Below are 26,623 nucleotides of genomic sequence, written 5' to 3'. Positions count from 1 at the left end.
AGGAGAATTGTTAACTGTTCAATAAATGTGTTAAACCTATCTCCAGGTCTGAACCTTCCTTTGTCAGAGTGTACATCAAGGAAGCAGCTTATGCTACATGAAGAAGCATAACACAACAAGAGCTAGGCTGGGTTGAGCCGGGAGGTTAATTGGAATTTTAAAAAACAGCTAAACCCAACCCCAACCTATTCGGCTGTTATTCGGGGCGGTTAATATGTAGAGAATAAAAAGCTATTGCCCGTCCCCGACCCTTCCCCCTGCACGAGTTCCCCGCACCATGCCAATCCCACTCCATGACCTTTGGCCTCGGTGACTCACTATCAGGTAACCACATCGTGCAGATGAAAGGCTTCAGAGAGGAAATCGCAACTGTGGTGCGTTGCCGTGGAGACAAGCCACAGAAGCTCGCTCTGGGTCGAGCCTCTCTTGAGGTTTCCCCCACACGAGGCCCTGCCTGTAAAGATCGGGGGGGGCGAGAATCTTCTTATCTCAGTCTGCGACTTCTCGAGTTTGGATCAGCTCCCAGGCCGGTTGGCGACTGACAATTCCCCGGCGAGGTGAGTTTGGAGGGAGGCTCAATCGCGGGAGGTCTCGGCCTTCCCCTGTCCATCTTTGATGGCGGGGCTGGCTGGGTTGGGCGGACGAGCTGCGCGCCTCCACCTTCATGCGAGACAAACGGGTTGTGAGAGCTGAGGCAGTCGGACAGGAAGCGACCAGCTCCGAGTGCAAACAGCTCCACGTAAACCAACTGTGCTGACCTAGTTCGAGGACCCAGATGGCAGAGCTTTAACAGCACGAGAAAGGCATTTGTGTCCACTCTGGCGCCATGCTGGTACCTCTGCCCCCGATCACCCTCACCATGCCATCTCAACCCCGAAACCCAAACTCTTAAATCTTCATCCTTCATCTCTTCCTCCAGATTTCACCCCTCCCTACCACCCAATGGGGTGCGCGGTGGTTTAGAGACAGAATAACAGATACCCGGGAGTGAGTTACAGGCTGGAATCTAATCGAGGGGTTCGGTCTGGTTTATATATAGAATAACAGATACCCGGGAGTGAGTTACAGACTGGAATCTAATCGAGGGGTTCGGAGTAGTTTATATATAGAAAAACAGATACCTGGGAGTGGGTTACAGACTGGAATCTAATCGAGGGGTTCGGGGTGGTTTATATATAGAATAACAGATACCTGGGAGTGAGTTCCAGACTGGAATCTAATCGAGGGGTTCGGAGTAGTTTATATAGAATAACAGATACCGGGGAGTGAGTTACAGACTGGAATCTAATCGAGGGGTTCAGGGTGGTTTATATATAGAATAACAGATACCTGGGAGTGAGTTACAGACTGGAATCTAATCGAGGGGTTCAGGGTGGTTTATATATAGAATAACAGATACCCGGGAGTGAGTTACAGACTGGAATCTAATCGAGGGGTTCGGGGTGGTTTATATATAGAATAACAGATACCTGGGAGTGAGTTACAGACTGGAATCTAATCGAGGGGTTCAGGGTGGTTTATATATAGAATAACAGATACCCGGGAGTGAGTTACAGGCTGGAATCTAATCGAGGGGTTCAGGGTGGTTTATATAGAGAATAACAGATACCCGGGAGTGAGTTACAGACTGGAATCTCATCAAGGGGTTCGGGGTGGTTTATATATAGAATAACAGATACCCGGGAGTGAGTTACAGACTGGAATCTAATCGAGGGGTTCGGGGTGGTTTATATATAGAATAACAGATACCTGGGAGTGAGTTACAGACTGGAATCTAATCGAGGGGTTCAGGGTGGTTTATATATAGAATAACAGATACCCGGGAGTGAGTTACAGGCTGGAATCTAATCGAGGGGTTCAGGGTGGTTTATATACAGAATAACAGATACCCGGGAGTGAGTTACAGGCTTGAATCTAATCGAGGGGTTCGGGGTGGTTTATATATAGAATAACAGATACCCGGGAGTGAGTTACAGACTGGAATCTAATCGAGGGGTTCGGGGTGGTTTATATATAGAACAACAGATACCTGGGTGTGAGTTAGAGACTGGAATCTAATCGAGGGGTTCGGTGTGGTTTATATATAGAATAACAGATACCCGGGAGTGAGTTACTGACTGGAATCTAATCGAGGGGTTCGAGGTGGTTTATATATAGAATAACAGATATCCGGGAGTGAGTTACAGACTGGAATCTAATCGAGGGGATCGTGGTGGTTTATATATAGAATAACAGATACCCGGGAGTGAGTTACTGACTGCAATCTAATCGCGGGGTTCGTGGTGGTTTATATATAGAATAACGGATACTCGGGAGTGAGTTACAGACTGGAAACTAATCGAGGTGTTCGGGGTGGTTTATATATAGAATAACAGACACCCGGGAGTGAGTTACAGACTGGAATCTAATCGAGGGGTTCGGGGTGGTTTATATATAGAATAACAGATACCCGGGAGTGAGTTACGGACTGGAATCTAATCGAGGGGTTCGGGGTGGTTTATATATAGCCTAACAGATACCCGGGAATGAGTTACAGGCTGGAATCTAATCGAGGGGTTCGGAGTGGTTTATATATAGAATAACACACCCGGGAATGAGTTACAGACTGGAATTAAATTGAGGGGTTTGGCGTGGTTTATATATAGAATAACAGATACTCGGGAGTGAGTTACAGCCTGGAATCTAATCGAGGGATTTTAGAGTGGTTTATATATAGAACAACAGATACCCAAGAGTGAGTTACAGACTGGAATATAATCGAGGTGTTCAGGGTGGTTTACATATAGAATAACAGATACTCGGGAGTGAGTGACAGACTGGAATCTAATCGAAGGGATCGCGGTGGTTTATATATCGAATAACAGATACTCGGGAGTGAGTTACAGACTGGAATCTAATCAATGGTATCGGGGTCGTTTATAGAATCACAGACACCAGGGAGTGAGTTACAGACTGGAATTTAATTGAGGTGTTTGGTAAGGTTTATATAAGAATAACAGATACTCGGAGTGAGTTACAGACTGGAATATAATCGAGGGGTTCAGTGTGGTTTATATATAGAATAACAGATACCCGGGAGTGAGTTACAGACTGGAATCTAATCGAGGGGTTCGGGGTGGTTTATATATAGAATAACAGATACCTGGGAGTGAGTTACAGACTGGAATCTAATCGAGGGGTTCAGGGTGGTTTATATATAGAATAACAGATACCCGGGAGTGAGTTACAGGCTGGAATCTAATCGAGGGGTTCAGGGTGGTTTATATAGAGAATAACAGATACCCGGGAGTGAGTTACAGACTGGAATCTCATCGAGGGGTTCGGGGTGGTTTATATATAGAATAACAGATACCCGGGAGTGAGTTACAGACTGGAATCTAATCGAGGGGTTCGGGGTGGTTTATATATAGAATAACAGATACCTGGGAGTGAGTTACAGACTGGAATCTAATCGAGGGGTTCAGGGTGGTTTATATATAGAATAACAGATACTCGGGAGTGAGTTACAGCCTGGAATCTAATCGAGGGGTTCAAGGTGGTTTATATATAGAATAACAGATACCCGGGAGTGAGTTACAGACTGGAATCTAATCGAGGGGTTCGGGGTGGTTTATATACAGAATAACAGATACCCGGGAGTGAGTTACAGACTGGAATCTAATCGAGGGGTTCGGGGTGGTTTATATATAGAATAACAGATACCCAGGAGTGAGTTACAGACTGGAATCTAATCGAGGGGATCGGGGTGGTTTATATATAGAATAACAGATAGCCGGGAGTGAGTTACAGACTGGAATCTAATCGAAGGGTTCAGGGTGGTTTATATATAGAATAACAGATACCCGGGAGTGAGTTACAGACTGGAATCTAATCGAGGGGTTCGGGGTGGTTCATATAAAGAATAACAGATACCCGGGAGTGAGTTACAGACTGGAATCTAATCGAGGGGTTTGGGGTGGTTTTTATTTTGAATAACAGATGCCCAGGAGTGAGTTACAGACTGGAATCTAATCGGGGTGTTCAGGGTGGTTTATGTATAGAATAACAGATACTCGGGAGCGGGTTACAGACTGGAATATAATCGAGGGGTTCGGGGAGGTTTATATTTAGAATAACAGATACACGGGAGTGAGTTACAGACTGGAATCTAATCGAGGGGTTCGGGGTGGTCTATAAATAGAATAACAGATACCCGGGAGTGAGTTACAGACTGGAATCAAATCGAGGGCTTCGGGGTGGTTTATATATAGAATAACAGATACCCGGGAGTGAGTTACAGACTGGAATCTAATCGAGGGGTTTGGGGTGGTTTATATACAGAATAACAGATATCCAGGAGTGAGTTACAGACTGGAATCTAATCGAGGGGATCGTGCAGGTTTATATATAGAATAACAGATACCCGGGAGTGAGTTACTGACTGCGATCTAATCGAGGGGTTCGCGATGGTTTATATGTAGAATAACAGATACTCGGGAGTGAGTTACAGACTGGAAACTAATCGAGGTGTTCGGGGTGGTTTATATATAGAATAACAGATACCCGGGAGTGAGTTACAGACTGGAATCTAATCGAGGGGTTCGGGGTGGTTTATATATAGGATAACAGATACCCGGGAGTGAGTTACAGACTGGAATCTATTCGAGGGGTTCGGGTTGGTTTATATATAGAATAACAGATACCCGGGAGTGAGTTACAGACTGGAATCTAATCGAGGGGTTCGGGGTGGTTTATATATAGCCTAACAGATACCCGGGAGTGAGTTACAGATTGGAATCTAATCGAGGGGTTCGGGGTCGTTTATATATAGAATAACAGATACCCGGGAGTGATTTACAGACTGGAATCTAATCGAGGGATTCAGGGTGGTTTATATATAGAATAACAGATAACCGGGATTGAGTTACTGACTGGAATCTAATCGAGTGGTTCGGGGTGGTTTATATATAGAATAACAGATATCCAGGAGTGAGTTACAGACTGGAATCTAATCGAGGGGATCGCGGTGGTTTAGATATAGAATAACAGTTAACTGGGAGTGAGTTACTGACTGCAATGTAATCGAGGGGTTCGGGGTGGTTTATATATAGAATAACAGATACTCGGGAGTGAGTTACAGACTGGAAACGAATCGAGGAGTTCGGGATGGTTTATATATGGAATAACAGAAACCCGGGAGTGAGTTACAGACTGGAATCTAATCGAAGGCTTCAGGGTGGTTTATATATAGAATAACAGATACCCGGGAGTGAGTTACAGACTGGAATCTAATCGAGGGGTTCGGGGTGGTTTATATATAGCCTAACAGATACCCGGGAGTGAGTTACAGATTGGAATCTAATCGAGGGGTTCGGGGTGGTTTATATATAGAATAACAGATACCCGGGAGTGATTTACAGACTGGAATCTAATCGAGGGATTCAGGGTGGTTTATATATAGAATAACAGATAACCGGGATTGAGTTACTGACTGGAATCTAATCGAGGGGTTCGGGGTGGTTTATATATAGAATAACAGATACTCGGGGGTGAGTTACAGACTGGAAACGAATCGAGGAGTTCGGGGTGGTTTATATATGGAATAACAGATACCCGGGAGTGAGTTACAGACTGGAATCTCATCGAAGGCTTCAGGGTGGTTTATATATAGAATAACAGATACCCGGGAGTGAGTTACAGACTGGAATCTAATCGAGGGGTTCAGGGTGATTTATATATTGAATAACAGATACCCGGGAGTGAGTTACAGACTGGAATCTAATCGAGGTGTTCGGGGTGGTGTATGTATAGAATAACAGATATCCAGGAGTGAGTTACAGACTGGAATCTAATCGAGGGGATCGCGGTGGTTTATATATCGAATGACAGATACCCGGGAGTGAGTTACAGACAGGAATCTAATCAACGGTTTGGTTAGTTTAATTATAGAATAACAGGTACCCGGGAGTGAGTTACAGGCTGGAATCTAATCGAGGGGTTCGGGGTGGTTTATATATAGAATAACAGATACCCGGGAGTGAGTTACAGACTGGAATCTAATCGAGGGTTTCGGGGTGGTTTATATATAGAATAACAGATACCCGGGTGTGAGTTACAGACTGGAATCTAATCGAGGGGTTCGGGGTGGTTTATCTATAGAATAACAGATAGCCGGGAGTGAGTTACAGACTGGAATCTAATCGAGGGGTTCAGGGTGGTTTATAGACAGAATAACAGATACCCGGAGGTGAGTTACAGACTGGAATCTAATCGAGGGGTTCGGGGTGGTTTATATATAGAATAACGGATACCCGGGAGTGAGTTACAGACTGGAATCTAATCGAGGTGTTCAGGGTGGTTTATATATATATAGAATAACAGATACCCGGGAGTGAGTTACAGACTGGAATCTAATCGAGGGGTTCAAGGTGGTTTATATATAGAATAACAGATACCCGGGAGTGAGTTACAGACTGGAATCTAATCGACGGGTTCGGGGTGGTTTATATACAGAATAACAGATACCCGGGAGTGAATTACAGACTGGAATCTAATCGAGGGGTTCAGGGTAGTTTATATATATATAGAATAACAGATACCCGGGAGTGAGTTACAGACTGGAATCTAATCGAGGGGTTCAAGGTGGTTTATATATAGAATAACAGATACCCGGGAGTGAGTTACAGACTGGAATCTAATCGAGGGGTTCGGGGTGGTTTATATATAGAATAACAGATAGCCGGGAGTGAGTTACAGACTGGAATCTAATCGAGGGGTTCAGGGTGGTTTATAGACAGAATAACAGATACCCGGGTGTGAGTTACAGACTGGAATCTAATCGAGGGGTTCGGGGTGGTTTATATATAGAATAGCAGATACCCGGGAGTGAGTTACAGACTGGAATCTAATCGAGGGGTTTGGGGTGGTTTATATATAGAATAACGGATACCCGGGAGTGAGTTACAGACTGGAATCTAATCGAGGTGTTCAGGGTGGTTTATATATATATAGAATAACAGATACCCGGGAGTGAGTTACAGACTGGAATCTAATCGAGGGGTTCAAGGTGGTTTATATATAGAATAACAGATACCCGGGAGTGAGTTACAGACTGGAATCTAATCGAGGGGTTCGGGGTGGTTTATATACAGAATAACAGATACCCGGGAGTGTGTTACAGACTGGAATCTAATCGAGGGGTTCGGGGTGGTTTATATATAGAATAACAGATACCCAGGAGTGAGTTACAGACTGGAATCTAATCGAGGGGATCGGGGTGGTTTATATATAGAATAACAGATAGCCGGGAGTGAGTTACAGACTGGAATCTAATCGAAGGGTTCAGGGTGGTTTATATATAGAATAACAGATACCCGGGAGTGAGTTACAGACTGGAATCTAATCGAGGGGTTCGGGGTGGTTCATATAAAGAATAACAGATACCCGGGAGTGAGTTACAGACTGGAATCTAATCGAGGGGTTTGGGGTGGTTTTTATTTTGAATAACAGATGCCCAGGAGTGAGTTACAGACTGGAATCTAATCGGGGTGTTCAGGGTGGTTTATGTATAGAATAACAGATACTCGGGAGCGGGTTACAGACTGGAATATAATCGAGGGGTTCGGGGAGGTTTATATTTAGAATAACAGATACACGGGAGTGAGTTACAGACTGGAATCTAATCGAGGGGTTCGGGGTGGTCTATAAATAGAATAACAGATACCCGGGAGTGAGTTACAGACTGGAATCTAATCGAGGGGATCGGGGTGGTTTATATATAGAATAACAGATACCCGGGCGTGAGTTACAGACTGGAATCAAATCGAGGGCTTCGGGGTGGTTTATATATAGAATAACAGATACCCGGGAGTGAGTTACAGACTGGAATCTAATCGAGGGGTTTGGGGTGGTTTATATACAGAATAACAGATATCCAGGAGTGAGTTACAGACTGGAATCTAATCGAGGGGATCGTGCAGGTTTATATATAGAATAACAGATACCCGGGAGTGAGTTACAGACTGGAATCAAATCGAGGGCTTCGGGGTGGTTTATATATAGAATAACAGATACCCGGGAGTGAGTTACAGACTGGAATCTAATCGAGGGGTTTGGGGTGGTTTATATACAGAATAACAGATATCCAGGAGTGAGTTACAGACTGGAATCTAATCGAGGGGATCGTGCAGGTTTATATATAGAATAACAGATACCCGGGAGTGAGTTACTGACTGCGATCTAATCGAGGGGTTCGCGATGGTTTATATATAGAATAACAGATACTCGGGAGTGAGTTACAGACTGGAAACTAATCGAGGTGTTCGGGGTGGTTTATATATAGAATAACAGATACCCGGGAGTGAGTTACAGACTGGAATCTAATCGAGGGGTTCGGGGTGGTTTATATATAGGATAACAGATACCCGGGAGTGAGTTACAGACTGGAATCTATTCGAGGGGTTCGGGTTGGTTTATATATAGAATAACAGATACCCGGGAGTGAGTTACAGACTGGAATCTAATCGAGGGGTTCGGGGTGGTTTATATATAGCCTAACAGATACCCGGGAGTGAGTTACAGATTGGAATCTAATCGAGGGGTTCGGGGTCGTTTATATATAGAATAACAGATACCCGGGAGTGATTTACAGACTGGAATCTAATCGAGGGATTCAGGGTGGTTTATATATAGAATAACAGATAACCGGGATTGAGTTACTGACGGGAATCTAATCGAGTGGTTCGGGGTGGTTTATATATAGAATAACAGATATCCAGGAGTGAGTTACAGACTGGAATCTAATCGAGGGGATCGCGGTGGTTTAGATATAGAATAACAGATAACTGGGAGTGAGTTACTGACTGCAATGTAATCGAGGGGTTCGGGGTGGTTTATATATAGAATAACAGATACTCGGGAGTGAGTTACAGACTGGAAACGAATCGAGGAGTTCGGGATGGTTTATATATGGAATAACAGAAACCCGGGAGTGAGTTACAGACTGGAATCTAATCGAAGGCTTCAGGGTGGTTTATATATAGAATAACAGATACCCGGGAGTGAGTTACAGACTGGAATCTAATCGAGGGGTTCGGGGTGGTTTATATATAGCCTAACAGATACCCGGGAGTGAGTTACAGATTGGAATCTAATCGAGGGGTTCGGGGTGGTTTATATATAGAATAACAGATACCCGGGAGTGATTTACAGACTGGAATCTAATCGAGGGATTCAGGGTGGTTTATATATAGAATAACAGATAACCGGGATTGAGTTACTGACTGGAATCTAATCGAGGGGTTCGGGGTGGTTTATATATAGAATAACAGATACTCGGGAGTGAGTTACAGACTGGAAACGAATCGAGGAGTTCGGGGTGGTTTATATATGGAATAACAGATACCCGGGAGTGAGTTACAGACTGGAATCTCATCGAAGGCTTCAGGGTGGTTTATATATAGAATAACAGATACCCGGGAGTGTGTTACAGACTGGAATCTAATCGAGGGGTTCAGGGTGATTTATATATTGAATAACAGATACCCGGGAGTGAGTTACAGACTGGAATCTAATCGAGGTGTTCGGGGTGGTGTATGTATAGAATAACAGATATCCAGGAGTGAGTTACAGACTGGAATCTAATCGAGGGGATCGCGGTGGTTTATATATCGAATGACAGATACCCGGGAGTGAGTTACAGACAGGAATCTAATCAACGGTTTGGTTAGTTTAAATATAGAATAACAGGTACCCGGGAGTGAGTTACAGGCTGGAATCTAATCGAGGGGTTCGGGGTGGTTTATATATAGAATAACAGATACCCGGGAGTGAGTTACAGACTGGAATCTAATCGAGGGGTTCGGGGTGGTTTATATATAGAATAACAGATACCCGGGAGTGAGTTACAGACTGGAATCTAATCGAGGGGTTCGGGGTGGTTTATATATAGAATAACAGATAGCCGGGAGTGAGTTACAGACTGGAATCTAATCGAGGGGTTCAGGGTGGTTTATAGACAGAATAACAGATACCCGGGTGTGAGTTACAGACTGGAATCTAATCGAGGGGTTCGGGGTGGTTTATATATAGAATAACAGATACCCGGAGGTGAGTTACAGACTGGAATCTAATCGAGGGGTTCGGGGTGGTTTATATATAGAATAACGGATACCCGGGAGTGAGTTACAGACTGGAATCTAATCGAGGTGTTCAGGGTGGTTTATATATATATATAGAATAACAGATACCCGGGAGTGAGTTACAGACTGGAATCTAATCGAGGGGTTCAAGGTGGTTTATATATAGAATAACAGATACCCGGGAGTGAGTTACAGACTGGAATCTAATCGACGGGTTCGGGGTGGTTTATATACAGAATAACAGATACCCGGGAGTGAATTACAGACTGGAATCTAATCGAGGGGTTCAGGGTAGTTTATATATATATAGAATAACAGATACCCGGGAGTGAGTTACAGACTGGAATCTAATCGAGGGGTTCAAGGTGGTTTATATATAGAATAACAGATACCCGGGAGTGAGTTACAGACTGGAATCTAATCGAGGGGTTCGGGGTGGTTTATATATAGAATAACAGATACCCGGGAGTGAGTTACAGACTGGAATCTAATCGAGGGGTTCAGGGTGGTTTATAGACAGAATAACAGATACCCGGGTGTGAGTTACAGACTGGAATCTAATCGAGGGGTTCGGGGTGGTTTATATATAGAATAGCAGATACCCGGGAGTGAGTTACAGACTGGAATCTAATCGAGGGGTTTGGGGTGGTTTATATATAGAATAACGGATACCCGGGAGTGAGTTACAGACTGGAATCTAATCGAGGTGTTCAGGGTGGTTTATATATATATAGAATAACAGATACCCGGGAGTGAGTTACAGACTGGAATCTAATCGAGGGGTTCAAGGTGGTTTATATATAGAATAACAGATACCCGGGAGTGAGTTACAGACTGGAATCTAATCGAGGGGTTCGGGGTGGTTTATATACAGAATAACAGATACCCGGGAGTGAGTTACAGACTGGAATCTAATCGAGGGGTTCGGGGTGGTTTATATATAGAATAACAGATACCCAGGAGTGAGTTACAGACTGGAATCTAATCGAGGGGTTCGGGGTGGTTTATATATAGAATAACAGATAGCCGGGAGTGAGTTACAGACTGGAATCTAATCGAAGGGTTCAGGGTGGTTTATATATAGAATAACAGATACCCGGGAGTGAGTTACAGACTGGAATCTAATCGAGGGGTTCGGGGTGGTTCATATAAAGAATAACAGATACCCGGGAGTGAGTTACAGACTGGAATCTAATCGAGGGGTTCAGGGTGGTTTATAGACAGAATAACAGATACCCGGGTGTGAGTTACAGACTAGAATCTAATCGAGGGGTTCGGGGTGGTTTATATATAGAATATCAGATACCCGGGAGTGAGTTACAGACTGGAATCTAATCGAGGGGTTCGGGGTGGTTTATATATAGAATAACGGATACCCGGGAGTGAGTTACAGACTGGAATCTAATCGAGGTGTTCAGGGTGGTTTATATATATATAGAATAACAGATACCCGGGAGTGAGTTACAGACTGGAATCTAATCGAGGGGTTCAAGGTGGTTTATATATAGAATAACAGATACCCGGGAGTGAGTTACAGACTGGAATCTAATCGAGGGGTTCGGGGTGGTTTATATACAGAATAACAGATACCCGGGAGTGAGTTACAGACTGGAATCCAGTCGAACGGTTCAGGGTAGTTGATATATAGAATAACATATACCCGGGACTGAGTTAGACTGGAATCTAATCGCGGGAATCGGGGTGGTTTAACAATAGAAGAACAGATATCTAAGCCAATCCTGTACTTGTCCTGAGAGTATTAGATGGATTTAGTGTGCCAGGAGCTTTTCTCCGCATCTAACCCTCTGGAATAACAGAGAGCAAAGGTCTTCTATCCCTCTCCCCTGTGCTGTCTCTCTGGTGGAGCTGTCTAATTTATTCTACTCCCCCCACCCCCCCCCCCGCCCCACCCCCTGCCCCACCCCCAATCATCCTGTGAACTTTCCCCCTCCGAGTATTTATCCAACTCTCCATTTTGAGCGTTTTTATTGAATCTGCTTCCACCGTCCTTTCAGGCAGCACCTTCCAGATCACCACAACTCGCTGTGTCCAAACTCATCTTTCCTCCCCCCCCCCGCCATCACCTGTGTCCCTCAGGTTTCCCCGACGCTCCCGTCACTGTGAACAGTTTCTCCTCATTGACTCCCTCAGAGACCCTTCCTGATTCCCAAACACCTCGGTTCAATCCCCCCCTGAACCTTCCCTGCTCCCAGGAGAACCATCCCAGCTCCTCTACTCTCGCCACAACAACTGCAGCCCCCTCCTGCCCGGGACGCGTTCCGGGATGTCGACCTCCGCGCCCTCTCCGAGGGGCCACGACGTCCTTCCTGAAGTGTGGAGACCCGGAATGTTCCATTTATCTGTTCATTCGGGGATGGGGGTGTCTCCTGTATTCTGGAGTCTGAATGCTTTTCCATCCCTTCCCAGATTCCACGTGGATTGGGAGTACCCGAGGAGCGACGGCTGATGACCGCGCCGGTGTCGATCGTTGGAGGGCGGCCTTGGCACCTCTGGCTGGTGCGCTCCCTCTTCCTGCTCGTCCTCACCCCCGAGGTGGTGCATGCCAGCTGTGAGGTGGGCACGGCCAACGAGTGCAAGAAGGCGGTTCCCGCGCCGGGCACCAACCTGGCCGGGGAGGGCTACGACATCGTCCGGCTGGCACGCACCGGCGCCTACCCCATCGACATGCACACCTGGCGCCGGCGGGATGGCACCTGCACCCTGTGCCGGAACGTGCTGATGAAGGGCGCTGCCCAGCGCCTGCCGCGGGCGGCCGTTGATTGGCGGGTGCGCCAAGAGTGCCAGCGCCAGCTGCGCAGCGCCCTCTATGAGTCGGACGCCGAGCTGGCGCAGGAGGGGACGCAGCTGGTGGACAGGTCCTGGAGCGCCGGTCTGGACATTCACCCGAATCCCCACGTCAGCGTCAAGGCCTCCGTGGCCGGCTCCAAATCCAAGATGGCGCAGTTCGCACGGCAGCGCTCCTCCTCCGACCGCTACAGCTTCGCCAGCCAGAGCTTCCGCTGCAAGTTCTATGAGTATCACCTCGGCCACCGGCCCCCCCTCTCCCTCCAGTTCCGCAAGCTCCTCTGGACCCTGCCCCGGCAGCTGGCAGCCTCCACCCGCTTCTTCTACGAGCGCTTCCTGCGCACATTCGGCACCCACTACATCCGGGGCGTGCAGCTGGGCGGCCATTACCGAGACGTCACCGCCATGAGGACCTGCAAGGTCGCCTCCGAGAGGCAGACGGTGGATGAGGTGAGGACTGCGCGTGGGAGGCCGGGGAGGGGGGCGGACGGGGGGGAGGGGGGGGGGGGGGGGTTAGGGGAGGGGGGCGGACGGGGGGGAGGGGGGGGGGGGTTAGGGGAGGGGGAGGACGGGGGATGGGGAGGGAGGGGGAGGACGGGGGAAGAGAGGGGGAGGGAGGGGGAGGACGGGGGAAGAGAGGGGGAGGGAGGGGGAGGACGGGGGAAGGAGGGGGAGGACGAGGGGGAGGACGGGGGAGAGAGAGGGGGGGGGTTAGAGGAGGGGGAGGGAGGGGGAGGATGGGGGGTGGATGGGGGGAGGGAGGACGGGGGGAGGGAGGGGGAGGGGGAGGGAGGGGGAGGGGGAGGACGGGGGGGAGGGAGGGGGAGGAGGGGGAGGAGGGGGGGTGGGAGGGGGAGGAGGGGGGGTGGGAGGGGGAGGACTTGGGTGGAGGGATGGGGAGGACTGGGGGAGGAGGGAGGGGAGGACTGGGGGAGGGGGAGGAAGGAGAGGGAGACTCGCGGAGGGTGAGGAGGGAGCAGGAGACTGGGGAGGGAGAGAGAGAGAGAGAGCGAGACTAGGATAGACGGAGGGGGAGGACGGGGGGAGGGAGGGGGAGGGGGAGGAGGAGGAGGGGGAGGAGGGGGGGTGGGAGGGGGAGGACTTGGGTGGAGGGATGGGGAGGACTGGGGGAGGAGGGAGGGGAGGACTGGGGGAGGGGGAGGAAGGAGAGGGAGACTCGCGGAGGGTGAGGAGGGAGCAGGAGACTGGGGAGGGAGAGAGAGAGAGAGCGAGACTAGGATAGACAGAGAGGGAGTGAGAGACTGGGGAGTGAGAGAGACTAGGGTAGAGAGAGAGAGAGATTGGGGAGTGAGAGAGACTGGAGAGAGACAGAGCGAGAGAGAGAGACTAGGTTAGAGAGAGAGAGAGATTGGGGAGTGAGAGAGACTGGAGAGAGACACAGAGAGAGAGAGACTAGGGTGGAGAGAGAGAGATTGAGGAGTGAGAGAGACTGGAGAGAGACAGAGAGAGAGAGAGAGAGACTAGGGTAGAGAGAGAGGGAGTGAGATACTGGGGAGAGAGAGAAAAACACAGAGCCTGGGGAGAGAAAGATGGAGAGAGAGACTGGGGAGGGAGAGAGAGAGAGAGACTGGAGAGAAAGAAGGAGACTGGGAAGAGGGAGAGAGAGAGACTGGCAGAGAGAGAGACTGGGGAGGGAGAGACAGAGAGATTGGGGATGAGAGAGAGAGGGCGAGAGAGAGGGAGACTGGGGTGTCGTGTTAATCACTGTGTGTCTCCACTGTGAAGGCTGGTAGACCGTAGACGTAGTCACGGAACTTTACAATGCCGGTTAGGAGGCCCAGGCACTCTTTTTCTATTTGGGCGAACTTCTGTTCAGTAGGAGTCATGGCCCTTGACGCATAAGCAACTGGAGCCCAGGACGAGGAGTCATCCCTCTGGAGGAGCACCGCACCAATGCCGTCCCGGCTTGTGTCCGTGGAGATTTTTGTCTCTCTGTCCGGGTCAAAAAACGCGGGTACCGGAGCAGTGGTAAGCTTTGCCTTTAGCTCGAGCCACTCTGCTTGATGTGTGGGTAGCTACTGGAATGCAGTGGACTTCTCCACCAGATGCCTGAGAGCCGTGGTGCGTGATGCCAGGTTGGGAATGAACTTTCCCAAGACGTTTACCATACTGAGGAAGCGTAGTACCGCCTTCTTGTCTTCCGGGGTCTTCATGGTGTTAATGGCCTTGACCTTGTCCGAATCTGGTCGCACACCCTGCTGGGATATCTGGTCACCCAAGAACTTGATGGTTGCCATGCCAAAGGAGCACTTGGCCTTGTTCAGCTTGAGGCCGTTTGCATGGACACGTGGAAAGTCTTGTTTGAGACGAGATATGTGTTCCTCGGGGGTTGTGGACCATATGATTACATCATCTACGTAGACACGCACACCCTCAATGCCCTCCATCATCTGCTCCATGATCCTGTGGAAGATTTCAGAGGCTGAAACAATGCCGAACGGCATACGGTTATAACAGTACCTGCCAAATGATGTGTTGAACGTGCAGAGCTTCCTGCTGGACTCGTCCAGTTGTATCTGCCAGAAACCATGCGATGCATCTAGCTTCGTGAAGAATCTGGCGTGTGCCATCTCACTGGTCAGTTCCTCCCGCTCCGGGATCGGGTAGCATTCCCGCATTATGTTCTGGTTAAGATCTTTGGGATCTATGCATATCCGCAACTCTCCTGAGGGCTTCTTCACACAGCCCATCGAGCTGACCCAGTCAGTTGGTTCCGTCACTTTGGAGATGATGCCCTGGTCTTGGAGCTCCTGTTGTTGTGCCTTTAAAACGTTCCTTCAGAGGGGCCGGCACCCGGCGTGCTGCCTGGATTACAGGTGTGGCATCAGGCCTGAGTAGGACTTTGTAGCAGTATGGCAGAGTGCCCATTCCATCAAACACATCCGGATATTGAGCAAGGATGTCATCAATGTCAGTCTGAAGATCCACATTGGAAGAAACATGTTTTATGGACGAGGCGTTTTCAGAACCCCAAAATGTATCATGGGGTTCAACCAACCTCCCCCTTTAATGTATTTGTTGTTTTTCTGAGCACACGGCTTGTTCCCTAGGTGTGGGATTACAATTATGGACACGTGGGTTTTTAAACACAAAACAATGTTTATTCCATGAACTCAACTTAACATCTTAAATAAACATTGGATCCCTTAACACCCCTTACTTCAAAGATGACTCAGAAAATATTGCAACAGTAAATAATTCCTCAAAATGTTTCTTCAAACTTCCAAGAGACTTAACACCTTTAAACAGAAACACATCAGGTTAAAGGCTTTACTTTAAATCACCCAAATGATCCAGAGATAGTCTTTCATGGCAGAGATCACAGCAGATCCAGCTCACTGCAAACACAGACACTCCCAAGCTCTTTTCAAACTTCAAAACTAAACTGCAAAATGGCTGACCTGACCTCAGCTCTACCCACTCTCTGGCATCACTGTTTTCTTAAAGGTACATTGCCTAAACATCCATGTCTTAAAGGCACTCTCACATGACACATGGCATGGACTCGCTGTATGAGGTTGAGTAGCTGGCATGCATGGGCACCGAGCAGGGATGCCTTATCAGGCTTGACGATTTCGAATCGCAGTGTGACATTGATGGTCTTGTTGGAGACGAATAGATGACAAGATCCTAATGCAGTTAAGGCATTGCCATTATAATCGAGGAGCTGGCAGGCTGGCGGAAGAATTTTGGGTTGCTTTTTAATGCGGTCAAAATCAGCTTGAGAGATGAGATTGGCAGAAGCAGCAGTGTCCAGCTTGAACTGGCTGCTGCATTGATTTACGTGTATGACAGCACGCCATTCGTCCGCACAATCCACATTGAGGATAGATAGGCGTCTTGCTGAATTTGAGGAGGCATATTCACATGTAGTGATGATGCCCACACGATTGGGGCACTCCAGGCAGTTGTCCTCTGGATCCGTAGTGCTACCAGGATCAGAATCCAGTAAACCTTGCTGTACACATCGAACGCGCTTGCGTTGGAATTGGGAACGCTGGCCCTTGACTGGTGGTGTAGACCTGCACAAGGCTGCATAATGTCCAGGCTTCCCGCAATTTGAACATCGCCTGCCTTTTGCAGGGCATTGCCGCTTTAAGTGGGCGGTGCCGCAGTTCGGGCACATCATGCCGTTGACGTCGTTACGCTCCGTGCGCGTCGCACATGCGCAGTGCGGCCAGCCGACGTTCGCACCTGCGCAGTTTGGCTTTCGGCCGCTTCGTTCTCCCGTTCGTGTTGCGTATGCGCGGGGCCCCGGGAAAAGCACGCAAAATGGCCGCCTTCATCGACACTGAGGTGCTGCATCCGGGCGATGGCCTGTACACTCTCTGCCTCGTGGGAGGCAAGTTTTTTGTATTCTGCCGATTTGAGACGGGAGTACCGATTTCTCGCATGCTCATGCACTGTACACGTCTCGATTGCGACTGGCAGGGTCACGTGTTTAATTTTGAGGAGTTGCGCCCGCAAGGAATCAGAATGCACCCCCAAACATGATCTGATCCCTGATCATGGAATCAGCGGTTGCACCATAATTGCAGGACTGCGCTAATATACGGAGAGGAGTTAGAAAGGATTGGAAAGGTTCATCCTTACCCTGAAGGCGTTGCTGGAAGGTATAGCGCTCAAAGGTCTTGTTTGTGTCGACTTCACAGTGACTGACGAACTGCTCCAAAATCGTCTTGAATTTGGTCTTGTCCTCACCGTCGGTAAAATTCAGCGAGTTGAAAATCTGGATGGCTTGGTCCCCCGCAGTTGAAAGGAGCAGCGCGGTTTTTCTGGCATCGGACGCATCCTCGAGGTCAGAGGCCTCAACGTAGAGAAGGAACCTTTGCTCGAAGACCCGCCAGTTGGCGCCGAGATTGCCGGAGATCCGTAGCTGTGGAGGGGACTGGATCATCTCCATGCCGCCGGCACTTGCTGGGCGTCACTGAATCACTCGAGGTAAACCACTTAGAGATAGTAGACTACTGGTACCATGTCGTGTTAATCACCCTGGGGTAACACGGACTGCAACTGGATGCAGTTGTAGTTGAAAGTAGACTCCAAACTTTGATGTGAGTTCAATACGTTTTATTGAACTTGTTAAGCAGTGCACACAGTTCGCTGTGGGTTTGACACTCTACTAATCTAAGCGTGCTTACTATAACTAACTAGACCAGACTAGCTCTGAGCCACGTGTGGAAGGTGCTAACTGATATGAGTTAGCACCTGTGCATGAGTGCATATCATGACATGGGGGAGTAACAATAATACTCTTTATTAGTGTCACGAGTGAGAGACTGGGGGGAGAGAGAGAGACTGCGGCAGGGAGAGAGAAGGAGACTGGGGCGGGGGGTGGGGGGGGGGGGGGAGAGAGAGACTGGGAGAGTGTAAGAGACTGGGAAGAGAGAGAGTGACTGGGAGAGAGAGAGACTGCGGGAGAGAAAGTGAGACTGGAGGAGAGAAAGTGAGACTGGAGGAGGAAGAGAGAGAGAGCCGGGGGAGGGGGGTAGAGAGAGAGAATGGGGGAGAGAAAGAGAGAGACTGGGGAGAGAGAGAGTCTGGGGGGGGGGGGAAAGGGAGAGACTGTGGGGAGAGGGAAAGACTGTGGGGGAGAGAGAGATTCTGGGGGGAAGAGAGACTGGGGAGAGAGAGAGAGACTGTGGAGGGAGAGAGGGAGAGACTGGGGAGAGAGAGAGGGAGAGACGGGGGGGGGGAGAGAGAATGGGGGCGAGAAAGAGAGACTGGGAGAGAGAGACTGGGGCAGTACTGAGCCTCCGACAGTGCCGCACTCCCTCAGTACTGACCCCCGACAGTGCGGCACTCCCTCAGTACTGACCCCCGACAGTGCGGTGCTCCCTCAGTATTGATCCTCCGACAGTGCGGCGCTCCCTCAGTACTGACCCTCTGACAGTGCGGCGCTCCCTCAGTATTGATCCTCCGACAGTGCGGCGCTCCCTCAGTACTGACCCTCCGACAGTGCGGTGCTCCCTCAGTATTGATCCTCCGACAGTGCGGCGCTCCCTCAGTACTGACCCTCTGACAGTGCGGCGCTCCCTCAGTATTGATCCTCCGACAGTGCGGCGCTCCCTCAGTACTGACCCTCCGACAGTGCGGTTCTCCCTCAGTATTGATCCTCCGACAGTGCGGCGCTCCCTCAGTACTGACCCTCTGACAGTGCGGCGCTCCCTCAGTATTGATCCTCCGACAGTGCGGCGCTCCCTCAGTACTGACCCTCCGACAGTGCGGTGCTCCCTCAGTATTGATCCTCCGACAGTGCGGCATTCCCTCAGTACTGACCCTCTGACAGTGTGGCCCTCCCTCAGTACTGATCCTCTGACAGTGTGGCCCTCCCTCAGTACTGATCCTCTGACAGTGTGGCGCTCCCTCAGTACTGACCCTCCGACAGTGCGGCGCTCCCTCAGCACTGACCCTGTGACAGTGCGGCACTCCCTCAGTACTGACCCTGTGACAGTGTGGCGCTCCCTCAGTACTGACCCTCCGACAGTGCGGCGCTCCCTCAGCACTGACCCTGTGACAGTGCGGCGCTCCCTCAGTACTGACCCTCTGTCAGTGCGGCACTCCCTCAGTACTGACCCTCCAACAGTGTGGCGCTCCCTCAGTACTGACCCTCTGACAGTGCGGTGCTCCCTCAGTACTGACCCTCCGACAGTCGAGGGCTCCCTCAGTACTGATTCTCCGACAGTGCGGTACTCCCTCAGTACTGATCCTCTCACAGTGCGGTGCCCCCTCAGCACTGACTCTCCGACAGTGCGGCGCTCCCTCAGCCCTGACCCTCAGACAGTGCGGCTCACCCTCAGTACTGACTCTCCGACAGTGCGGCACACCCTCAGGACTGACACTCTGACAGTGCTGTGCTCCCTCAGTACTGACCCTCCGACAGTGCGGTGCTCCCTCACTACTGACCCTCTGACAGTGCTGTGCTCCCTCATTACGGACCCTCTGACAGTGCGGCGCTCCCTCAGCACTGACCCTCTGACAGTGCGACGCTCCCTCAGTACTGACTTGCAGACAGTGCGGCGCTCCCTCAGCACTGACCCTCCGACAGTGCGGCACTCCCTCAGTACTGACCCTCTGATAGTGCGGCACTCCTTCAGTACTGACCCTCTGACAGTGCGGCGCTCCCTCAGCACTGACCCTCTGACAGTGCAGCGCTCCCTCAGTACTGACCCACTGACAGTGCGGCGCTCCCTCAGTACTGACTCTCCGACAGTGCGGCACTCCCTCAGTACTGACCCTCTGACAGTGCGGCGCTCCCTCAGAACTGACTCTCCAACAGTGCGGCGTTCCCTCAGTACTGACCCTCCGACAGTGCTGTGCTCCCTCAGTACTGACCCTCCGACAGTGCGGCACTCCCTCAGTACTGACTCTCCGACATTGCAGCGCTCCCACAGTATTGATCCTCCGACAGTGTGGCCCTCCCTCAGTACTGACCCTCCGACAGTGTGGCGCTCCGTCAGTACTGACCCTCTGACAGTGCTGTGCTCCCTCAGTACTGACCCTCCGACAGTGCGGCACTCCCTCAGTACTGACTCTCCGACATTGCAGCGCTCCCACAGTATTGATCCTCCGACAGTGTGGCCCTCCCTCAGTACTGACCCTCTGACAGTGTGGCCCTCCCTCAGTACTGACCCTCTGACAGTGCGGCGCTCCCTCAGTACTGACCCTCTGACAGTGTGGCCCTCCCTCAGTACTGACCCTCTGACAGTGCGACGCTCCCTCAGTACTGACCCTCTGACAGTGTGGCCCTCCCTCAGTACTGACCCTCTGACAGTGTGGCGCTCCCTCAGTACTGACCCTCCAACAGTGCGGCGCTCCCTCAGTACTGATCCTCTGACAGTGTGGCTGTCCCTCAGCACTGAACCTGTGACTGTGCGGCACTCCATCAGCACTGACCCTCCGACAGTGCGGCGCTCCCTCAGCACTGACCCTTTGACAGTGCGGCGCTCCCTCAGTACTGACCTGTGAAGTGCGGCACTCCCTCAGTACTGACCCTGTGACAGTGCGGCGCTCCATGAGTACTGACCCTCCAACAGTGCGGCGCTCCCTCAGTACTCACCCTCTGACAGTGTGGCACTCCCTCAGTACTGACCCTCCGACAGTGCTGTGCTCACTCAGCACTGACCCTCTGACAGTGCAGCGCTCCCTCAGCACTGACCCTCCGACAGTGCGGCGCTCCCTTAGCACTGACCCTCCGACAGTGCGGCGCTCACTCAGCACTGACCCTCCGACAGTGCGGCGCTCTCTCAGTACTGACTCTCCGACAGTGCAGCGCTCCCTCAGTTCTGAACCTCCGACAGTGCAGTGCTCCCTCAGCCCTGACCCTCAGACAGTGCGGCGCTCCCTCAGTACTGACCCTCTGACAGTGCGGCGCTCCCTCAGTACTGACTCTCCGACAGTGTGGCACTCCCTCAGTACACCCCCTCCGACTGTGCGGCGCTCCCTTACTACTGACTCTCCGACAGTGTGGCACTCCCTCAGTACTCCCCCTCCGACAGTGCGGCGCTCTCTCAGTACTGACTCTCCGACAGTGCAGCGCTCCCTCTGTACTGACCCTCCGACAGTGCAGTGCTCCCTCATTACTGACCCTACGACAGTGCGGCGCTCCCTCATTACTGACCCTCCGACAGTGCTGGCGCTCTCTCAGCACTGACCCTCCGACAGTGCGGTGCTCCCACAGCACTGACCCTCCGACAGTGCGGCAGTCCCTCAGCACTGACCCTCCAACAGAGCGGCGCTCACTCAGGACTGACACTCCGACAGTGCGGCGCTCTCTCAGTACTTACTCTCCGACAGTGCAGCGCTCCCTCAGCCCTGACCTTCAGACAGTGCGGCACTCCCTCAGTACTGAACTTCCGACAGTGCAGCTCTCCCTCAGTATTGACCCTCCGACAGTGCCGTGCTCCCTCAGTATTGACCCTCCGACAGTGCGGCGCTTCCTCAGTACTGACCCTCTGACAGTGTGGCCCTCCCTCAGTACTGACCCTCTGACAGTGTAGCCATCCCTCAGTACTGACCCTCTGACAGTGTGGCGCTCCCTCAGTACTGACCCTCCAACAGTGCGGCGCTCCTTCAGTACTGACCCTCTGACAGTGTGGCGCTCCCTCAGTACTGACCCTCTGACAGTGCGGCGCTCCCTCAGTACTGACCCCCTGACAGGGCGGCGCTCCCTCAGTACTGACCCTCCGACAGTGCGGCACTCCCTCAGCACTGACCCTCCATCAGTGCGACGCTCCCTCAGTAGTGGCCACCGACAGTGCGGTGCTCCCTCAGCACTGACCCTCCGACAGTGCGGTGCTCCCTCAGTACTGACGTTCCGACAGTGCGGCGCTCCCTCAGCACTGACCCTGTGACAGTGCGGCGCTCCCTCAGTACTGACCCTGTGACAGTGCGTTGCTCCCTCAGTACTGACCCTCTGACAGTGCGGCGCTCCCTCAGTACTGACCCTCCGACAGTGCGGCGCTCCCTCAGTACTGACCCTCCGACAGTGCGGCGCTCCATGAGTACTGACCCTCCAACAGTGTGGCGCTCCCTCAGTACTGACCCTCTGACAGTGCGGTGCTCCCTCAGTACTGACCCTCCGACAGTCGAGGGCTCCCTCAGTACTGATTCTCCGACAGTGCGGTACTCCCTCAGTACTGATCCTCTCACAGTGCGGTGCTCCCTCAGCACTGACTCTCCGACAGTGCGGCGCTCCCTCAGCCCTGACCCTCAGACAGTGCGGCTCACCCTCAGTACTGACTCTCCGACAGTGCGGCACACCCTCAGTACTGACACTCTGACAGTGCTGTGCTCCCTCAGTACTGACCCTCCGACAGTGCGGTGCTCCCTCACTACTGACCGTCTGACAGTGCTGTGCTCCCTCATTACGGACCCTCTGACAGTGCGGCGCTCCCTCAGCACTGACCCTCTGACAGTGCGACGCTCCCTCAGTACTGACTTGCAGACAGTGCGGCGCTCCCTCAGCACTGACCCTCCGACAGTGCGGCACTCCCTCAGTACTGACCCTCTGACAGTGCGGCACTCCTTCAGTACTGACCCTCTGACAGTGCGGCGCTCCCTCAGCACTGACCCTCTGACAGTGCAGCGCTCCCTCAGTACTGACCCACTGACAGTGCGGCGCTCCCTCAGTACTGACTCTCCGACAGTGCGGCACTCCCTCAGTACTGACCCTCTGACAGTGCGGCGCTCCCTCAGAACTGACTCTCCAACAGTGCGGCGTTCCCTCAGTACTGACCCTCCGACAGTGCTGTGCTCCCTCAGTACTGACCCTCCGACAGTGCGGCACTCCCTCAGTACTGACTCTCCGACATTGCAGCGCTCCCACAGTATTGATCCTCCGACAGTGTGGCCCTCCCTCAGTACTGACCCTCCGACAGTGTGGCGCTCCGTCAGTACTGACCCTCTGACAGTGCTGTGCTCCCTCAGTACTGACCCTCCGACAGTGCGGCACTCCCTCAGTACTGACTCTCCGACATTGCAGCGCTCCCACAGTATTGATCCTCCGACAGTGTGGCCCTCCCTCAGTACTGACCCTCTGACAGTGTGGCCCTCCCTCAGTACTGACCCTCTGACAGTGCGGCGCTCCCTCAGTACTGACCCTCTGACAGTGTGGCCCTCCCTCAGTACTGACCCTCAGACAGTGCGGCGCTCCCTCAGTACTGACCCTCTGACAGTGTGGCCCTCCCTCAGTACTGACCCTCTGACAGTGTGGCGCTCCCTCAGTACTGACCCTCCAACAGTGCGGAGCTCCCTCAGTACTGATCCTCTGACAGTGTGGCTCTCCCTCAGCACTGAACCTGTGACTGTGCGGCACTCCATCAGCACTGACCCTCCGACAGTGCGGCGCTCCCTCAGCACTGACCCTGTGACAGTGCGGCGCTCCCTCAGTACTGACCTGTGAAGTGCGGCACTCCCTCAGTACTGACCCTGTGACAGTGCGGCGCTCCATGAGTACTGACCCTCCAACAGTGCGGCGCTCCCTCAGTACTCACCCTCTGACAGTGTGGCACTCCCTCAGTACTGACCCTCCGACAGTGCTGTGCTCACTCAGCACTGACCCTCTGACAGTGCAGCGCTCCCTCAGCACTGACCCTCCGACAGTGCGGCGCTCCCTTAGCACTGACCCTCCGACAGTGCGGCGCTCACTCAGCACTGACCCTCCGACAGTGCGGCGCTCTCTCAGTACTGACTCTCCGACAGTGCAGCGCTCCCTCAGTTCTGAACCTCCGACAGTGCAGTGCTCCCTCAGCCCTGACCCTCAGACAGTGCGGCGCTCCCTCAGTACTGACCCTCTGACAGTGCGGCGCTCCCTCAGTACTGACTCTCCGACAGTGTGGCACTCCCTCAGTACTCCCCCTCCGACTGTGCGGCGCTCCCTCACCACTGACTCTCCGACAGTGTGGCACTCCCTCAGTACTCCCCCTCCGACAGTGCGGCGCTCTCTCAGTACTGACTCTCCGACAGTGCAGCGCTCCCTCTGTACTGACCCTCCGACAGTGCAGTGCTCCCTCATTACTGACCCTACGACAGTGCGGCGCTCCCTCATTACTGACCCTCCGACAGTGCTGGCGCTCTCTCAGCACTGACCCTCCGACAGTGCGGTGCTCCCACAGCACTGACCCTCCGACAGTGCGGCAGTCCCTCAGCACTGACCCTCCAACAGTGCGGCGCTCACTCAGGACTGACACTCCGACAGTGCGGCGCTCTCTCAGTACTTACTCTCCGACAGTGCAGCGCTCCCTCAGCCCTGACCTTCAGACAGTGCGGCACTCCCTCAGTACTGAACTTCCGACAGTGCAGCTCTCCCTCAGTATTGACCCTCCGACAGTGCCGTGCTCCCTCAGTATTGACCCTCCGACAGTGCGGCGCTTCCTCAGTACTGACCCTCTGACAGTGTGGCGCTCCCTCAGTACTGACCCTCCAACAGTGCGGCGCTCCCTCAGTACTGATCCTCTGACAGTGTGGCTGTCCCTCAGCACTGAACCTGTGACTGTGCGGCACTCCATCAGCACTGACCCTCCGACAGTGCGGCGCTCCCTCAGCACTGACCCTTTGACAGTGCGGCGCTCCCTCAGTACTGACCTGTGAAGTGCGGCACTCCCTCAGTACTGACCCTGTGACAGTGCGGCGCTCCATGAGTACTGACCCTCCAACAGTGCGGCGCTCCCTCAGTACTCACCCTCTGACAGTGTGGCACTCCCTCAGTACTGACCCTCCGACAGTGCTGTGCTCACTCAGCACTGACCCTCTGACAGTGCAGCGCTCCCTCAGCACTGACCCTCCGACAGTGCGGCGCTCCCTTAGCACTGACCCTCCGACAGTGCGGCGCTCACTCAGCACTGACCCTCCGACAGTGCGGCGCTCTCTCAGTACTGACTCTCCGACAGTGCAGCGCTCCCTCAGTTCTGAACCTCCGACAGTGCAGTGCTCCCTCAGCCCTGACCCTCAGACAGTGCGGCGCTCCCTCAGTACTGACCCTCTGACAGTGCGGCGCTCCCTCAGTACTGACTCTCCGACAGTGTGGCACTCCCTCAGTACTCCCCCTCCGACTGTGCGGCGCTCCCTTACTACTGACTCTCCGACAGTGTGGCACTCCCTCAGTACTCCCCCTCCGACAGTGCGGCGCTCTCTCAGTACTGACTCTCCGACAGTGCAGCGCTCCCTCTGTACTGACCCTCCGACAGTGCAGTGCTCCCTCATTACTGACCCTACGACAGTGCGGCGCTCCCTCATTACTGACCCTCCGACAGTGCTGGCGCTCTCTCAGCACTGACCCTCCGACAGTGCGGTGCTCCCACAGCACTGACCCTCCGACAGTGCGGCAGTCCCTCAGCACTGACCCTCCAACAGAGCGGCGCTCACTCAGGACTGACACTCCGACAGTGCGGCGCTCTCTCAGTACTTACTCTCCGACAGTGCAGCGCTCCCTCAGCCCTGACCTTCAGACAGTGCGGCACTCCCTCAGTACTGAACTTCCGACAGTGCAGCTCTCCCTCAGTATTGACCCTCCGACAGTGCCGTGCTCCCTCAGTATTGACCCTCCGACAGTGCGGCGCTTCCTCAGTACTGACCCTCTGACAGTGTGGCGCTCCCTCAGTACTGACCCTCCAACAGTGCGGCGCTCCCTCAGTACTGATCCTCTGACAGTGTGGCTGTCCCTCAGCACTGAACCTGTGACTGTGCGGCACTCCATCAGCACTGACCCTCCGACAGTGCGGCGCTCCCTCAGCACTGACCCTTTGACAGTGCGGCGCTCCCTCAGTACTGACCTGTGAAGTGCGGCACTCCCTCAGTACTGACCCTGTGACAGTGCGGCGCTCCATGAGTACTGACCCTCCAACAGTGCGGCGCTCCCTCAGTACTCACCCTCTGACAGTGTGGCACTCCCTCAGTACTGACCCTCCGACAGTGCTGTGCTCACTCAGCACTGACCCTCTGACAGTGCAGCGCTCCCTCAGCACTGACCCTCCGACAGTGCGGCGCTCCCTTAGCACTGACCCTCCGACAGTGCGGCGCTCACTCAGCACTGACCCTCCGACAGTGCGGCGCTCTCTCAGTACTGACTCTCCGACAGTGCAGCGCTCCCTCAGTTCTGAACCTCCGACAGTGCAGTGCTCCCTCAGCCCTGACCCTCAGACAGTGCGGCGCTCCCTCAGTACTGACCCTCTGACAGTGCG

At 52.5% G+C, this 26,623-nt stretch overlaps 1 protein-coding gene across 1 annotated transcript in view; it reads left to right on the top strand.

Moving 5' to 3' along the window:
* The first annotated feature begins 398 nt into the window (after window positions 1-398).
* The window catches only part of LOC140396071 (perforin-1-like), a 72,645-nt gene continuing 46,420 nt past the window's right edge, over window positions 399-26,623 (top strand). The window contains exons 1-2 of the mRNA XM_072484168.1: window positions 399-557; window positions 12,546-13,373. Of these exons, the coding sequence (XP_072340269.1) occupies window positions 12,585-13,373 (789 nt within the window). The 5' untranslated portion in view covers window positions 399-557; window positions 12,546-12,584. The remainder of the gene's footprint in view (window positions 558-12,545; window positions 13,374-26,623) is intronic.

Source organism: Scyliorhinus torazame, chromosome 19 (assembly GCF_047496885.1).
Source record: "Scyliorhinus torazame isolate Kashiwa2021f chromosome 19, sScyTor2.1, whole genome shotgun sequence".
In the NCBI taxonomy this organism is placed as follows: Eukaryota; Metazoa; Chordata; class Chondrichthyes; order Carcharhiniformes; family Scyliorhinidae; genus Scyliorhinus; species Scyliorhinus torazame.
This window is presented reverse-complemented; position numbering and strand designations above follow the sequence as displayed.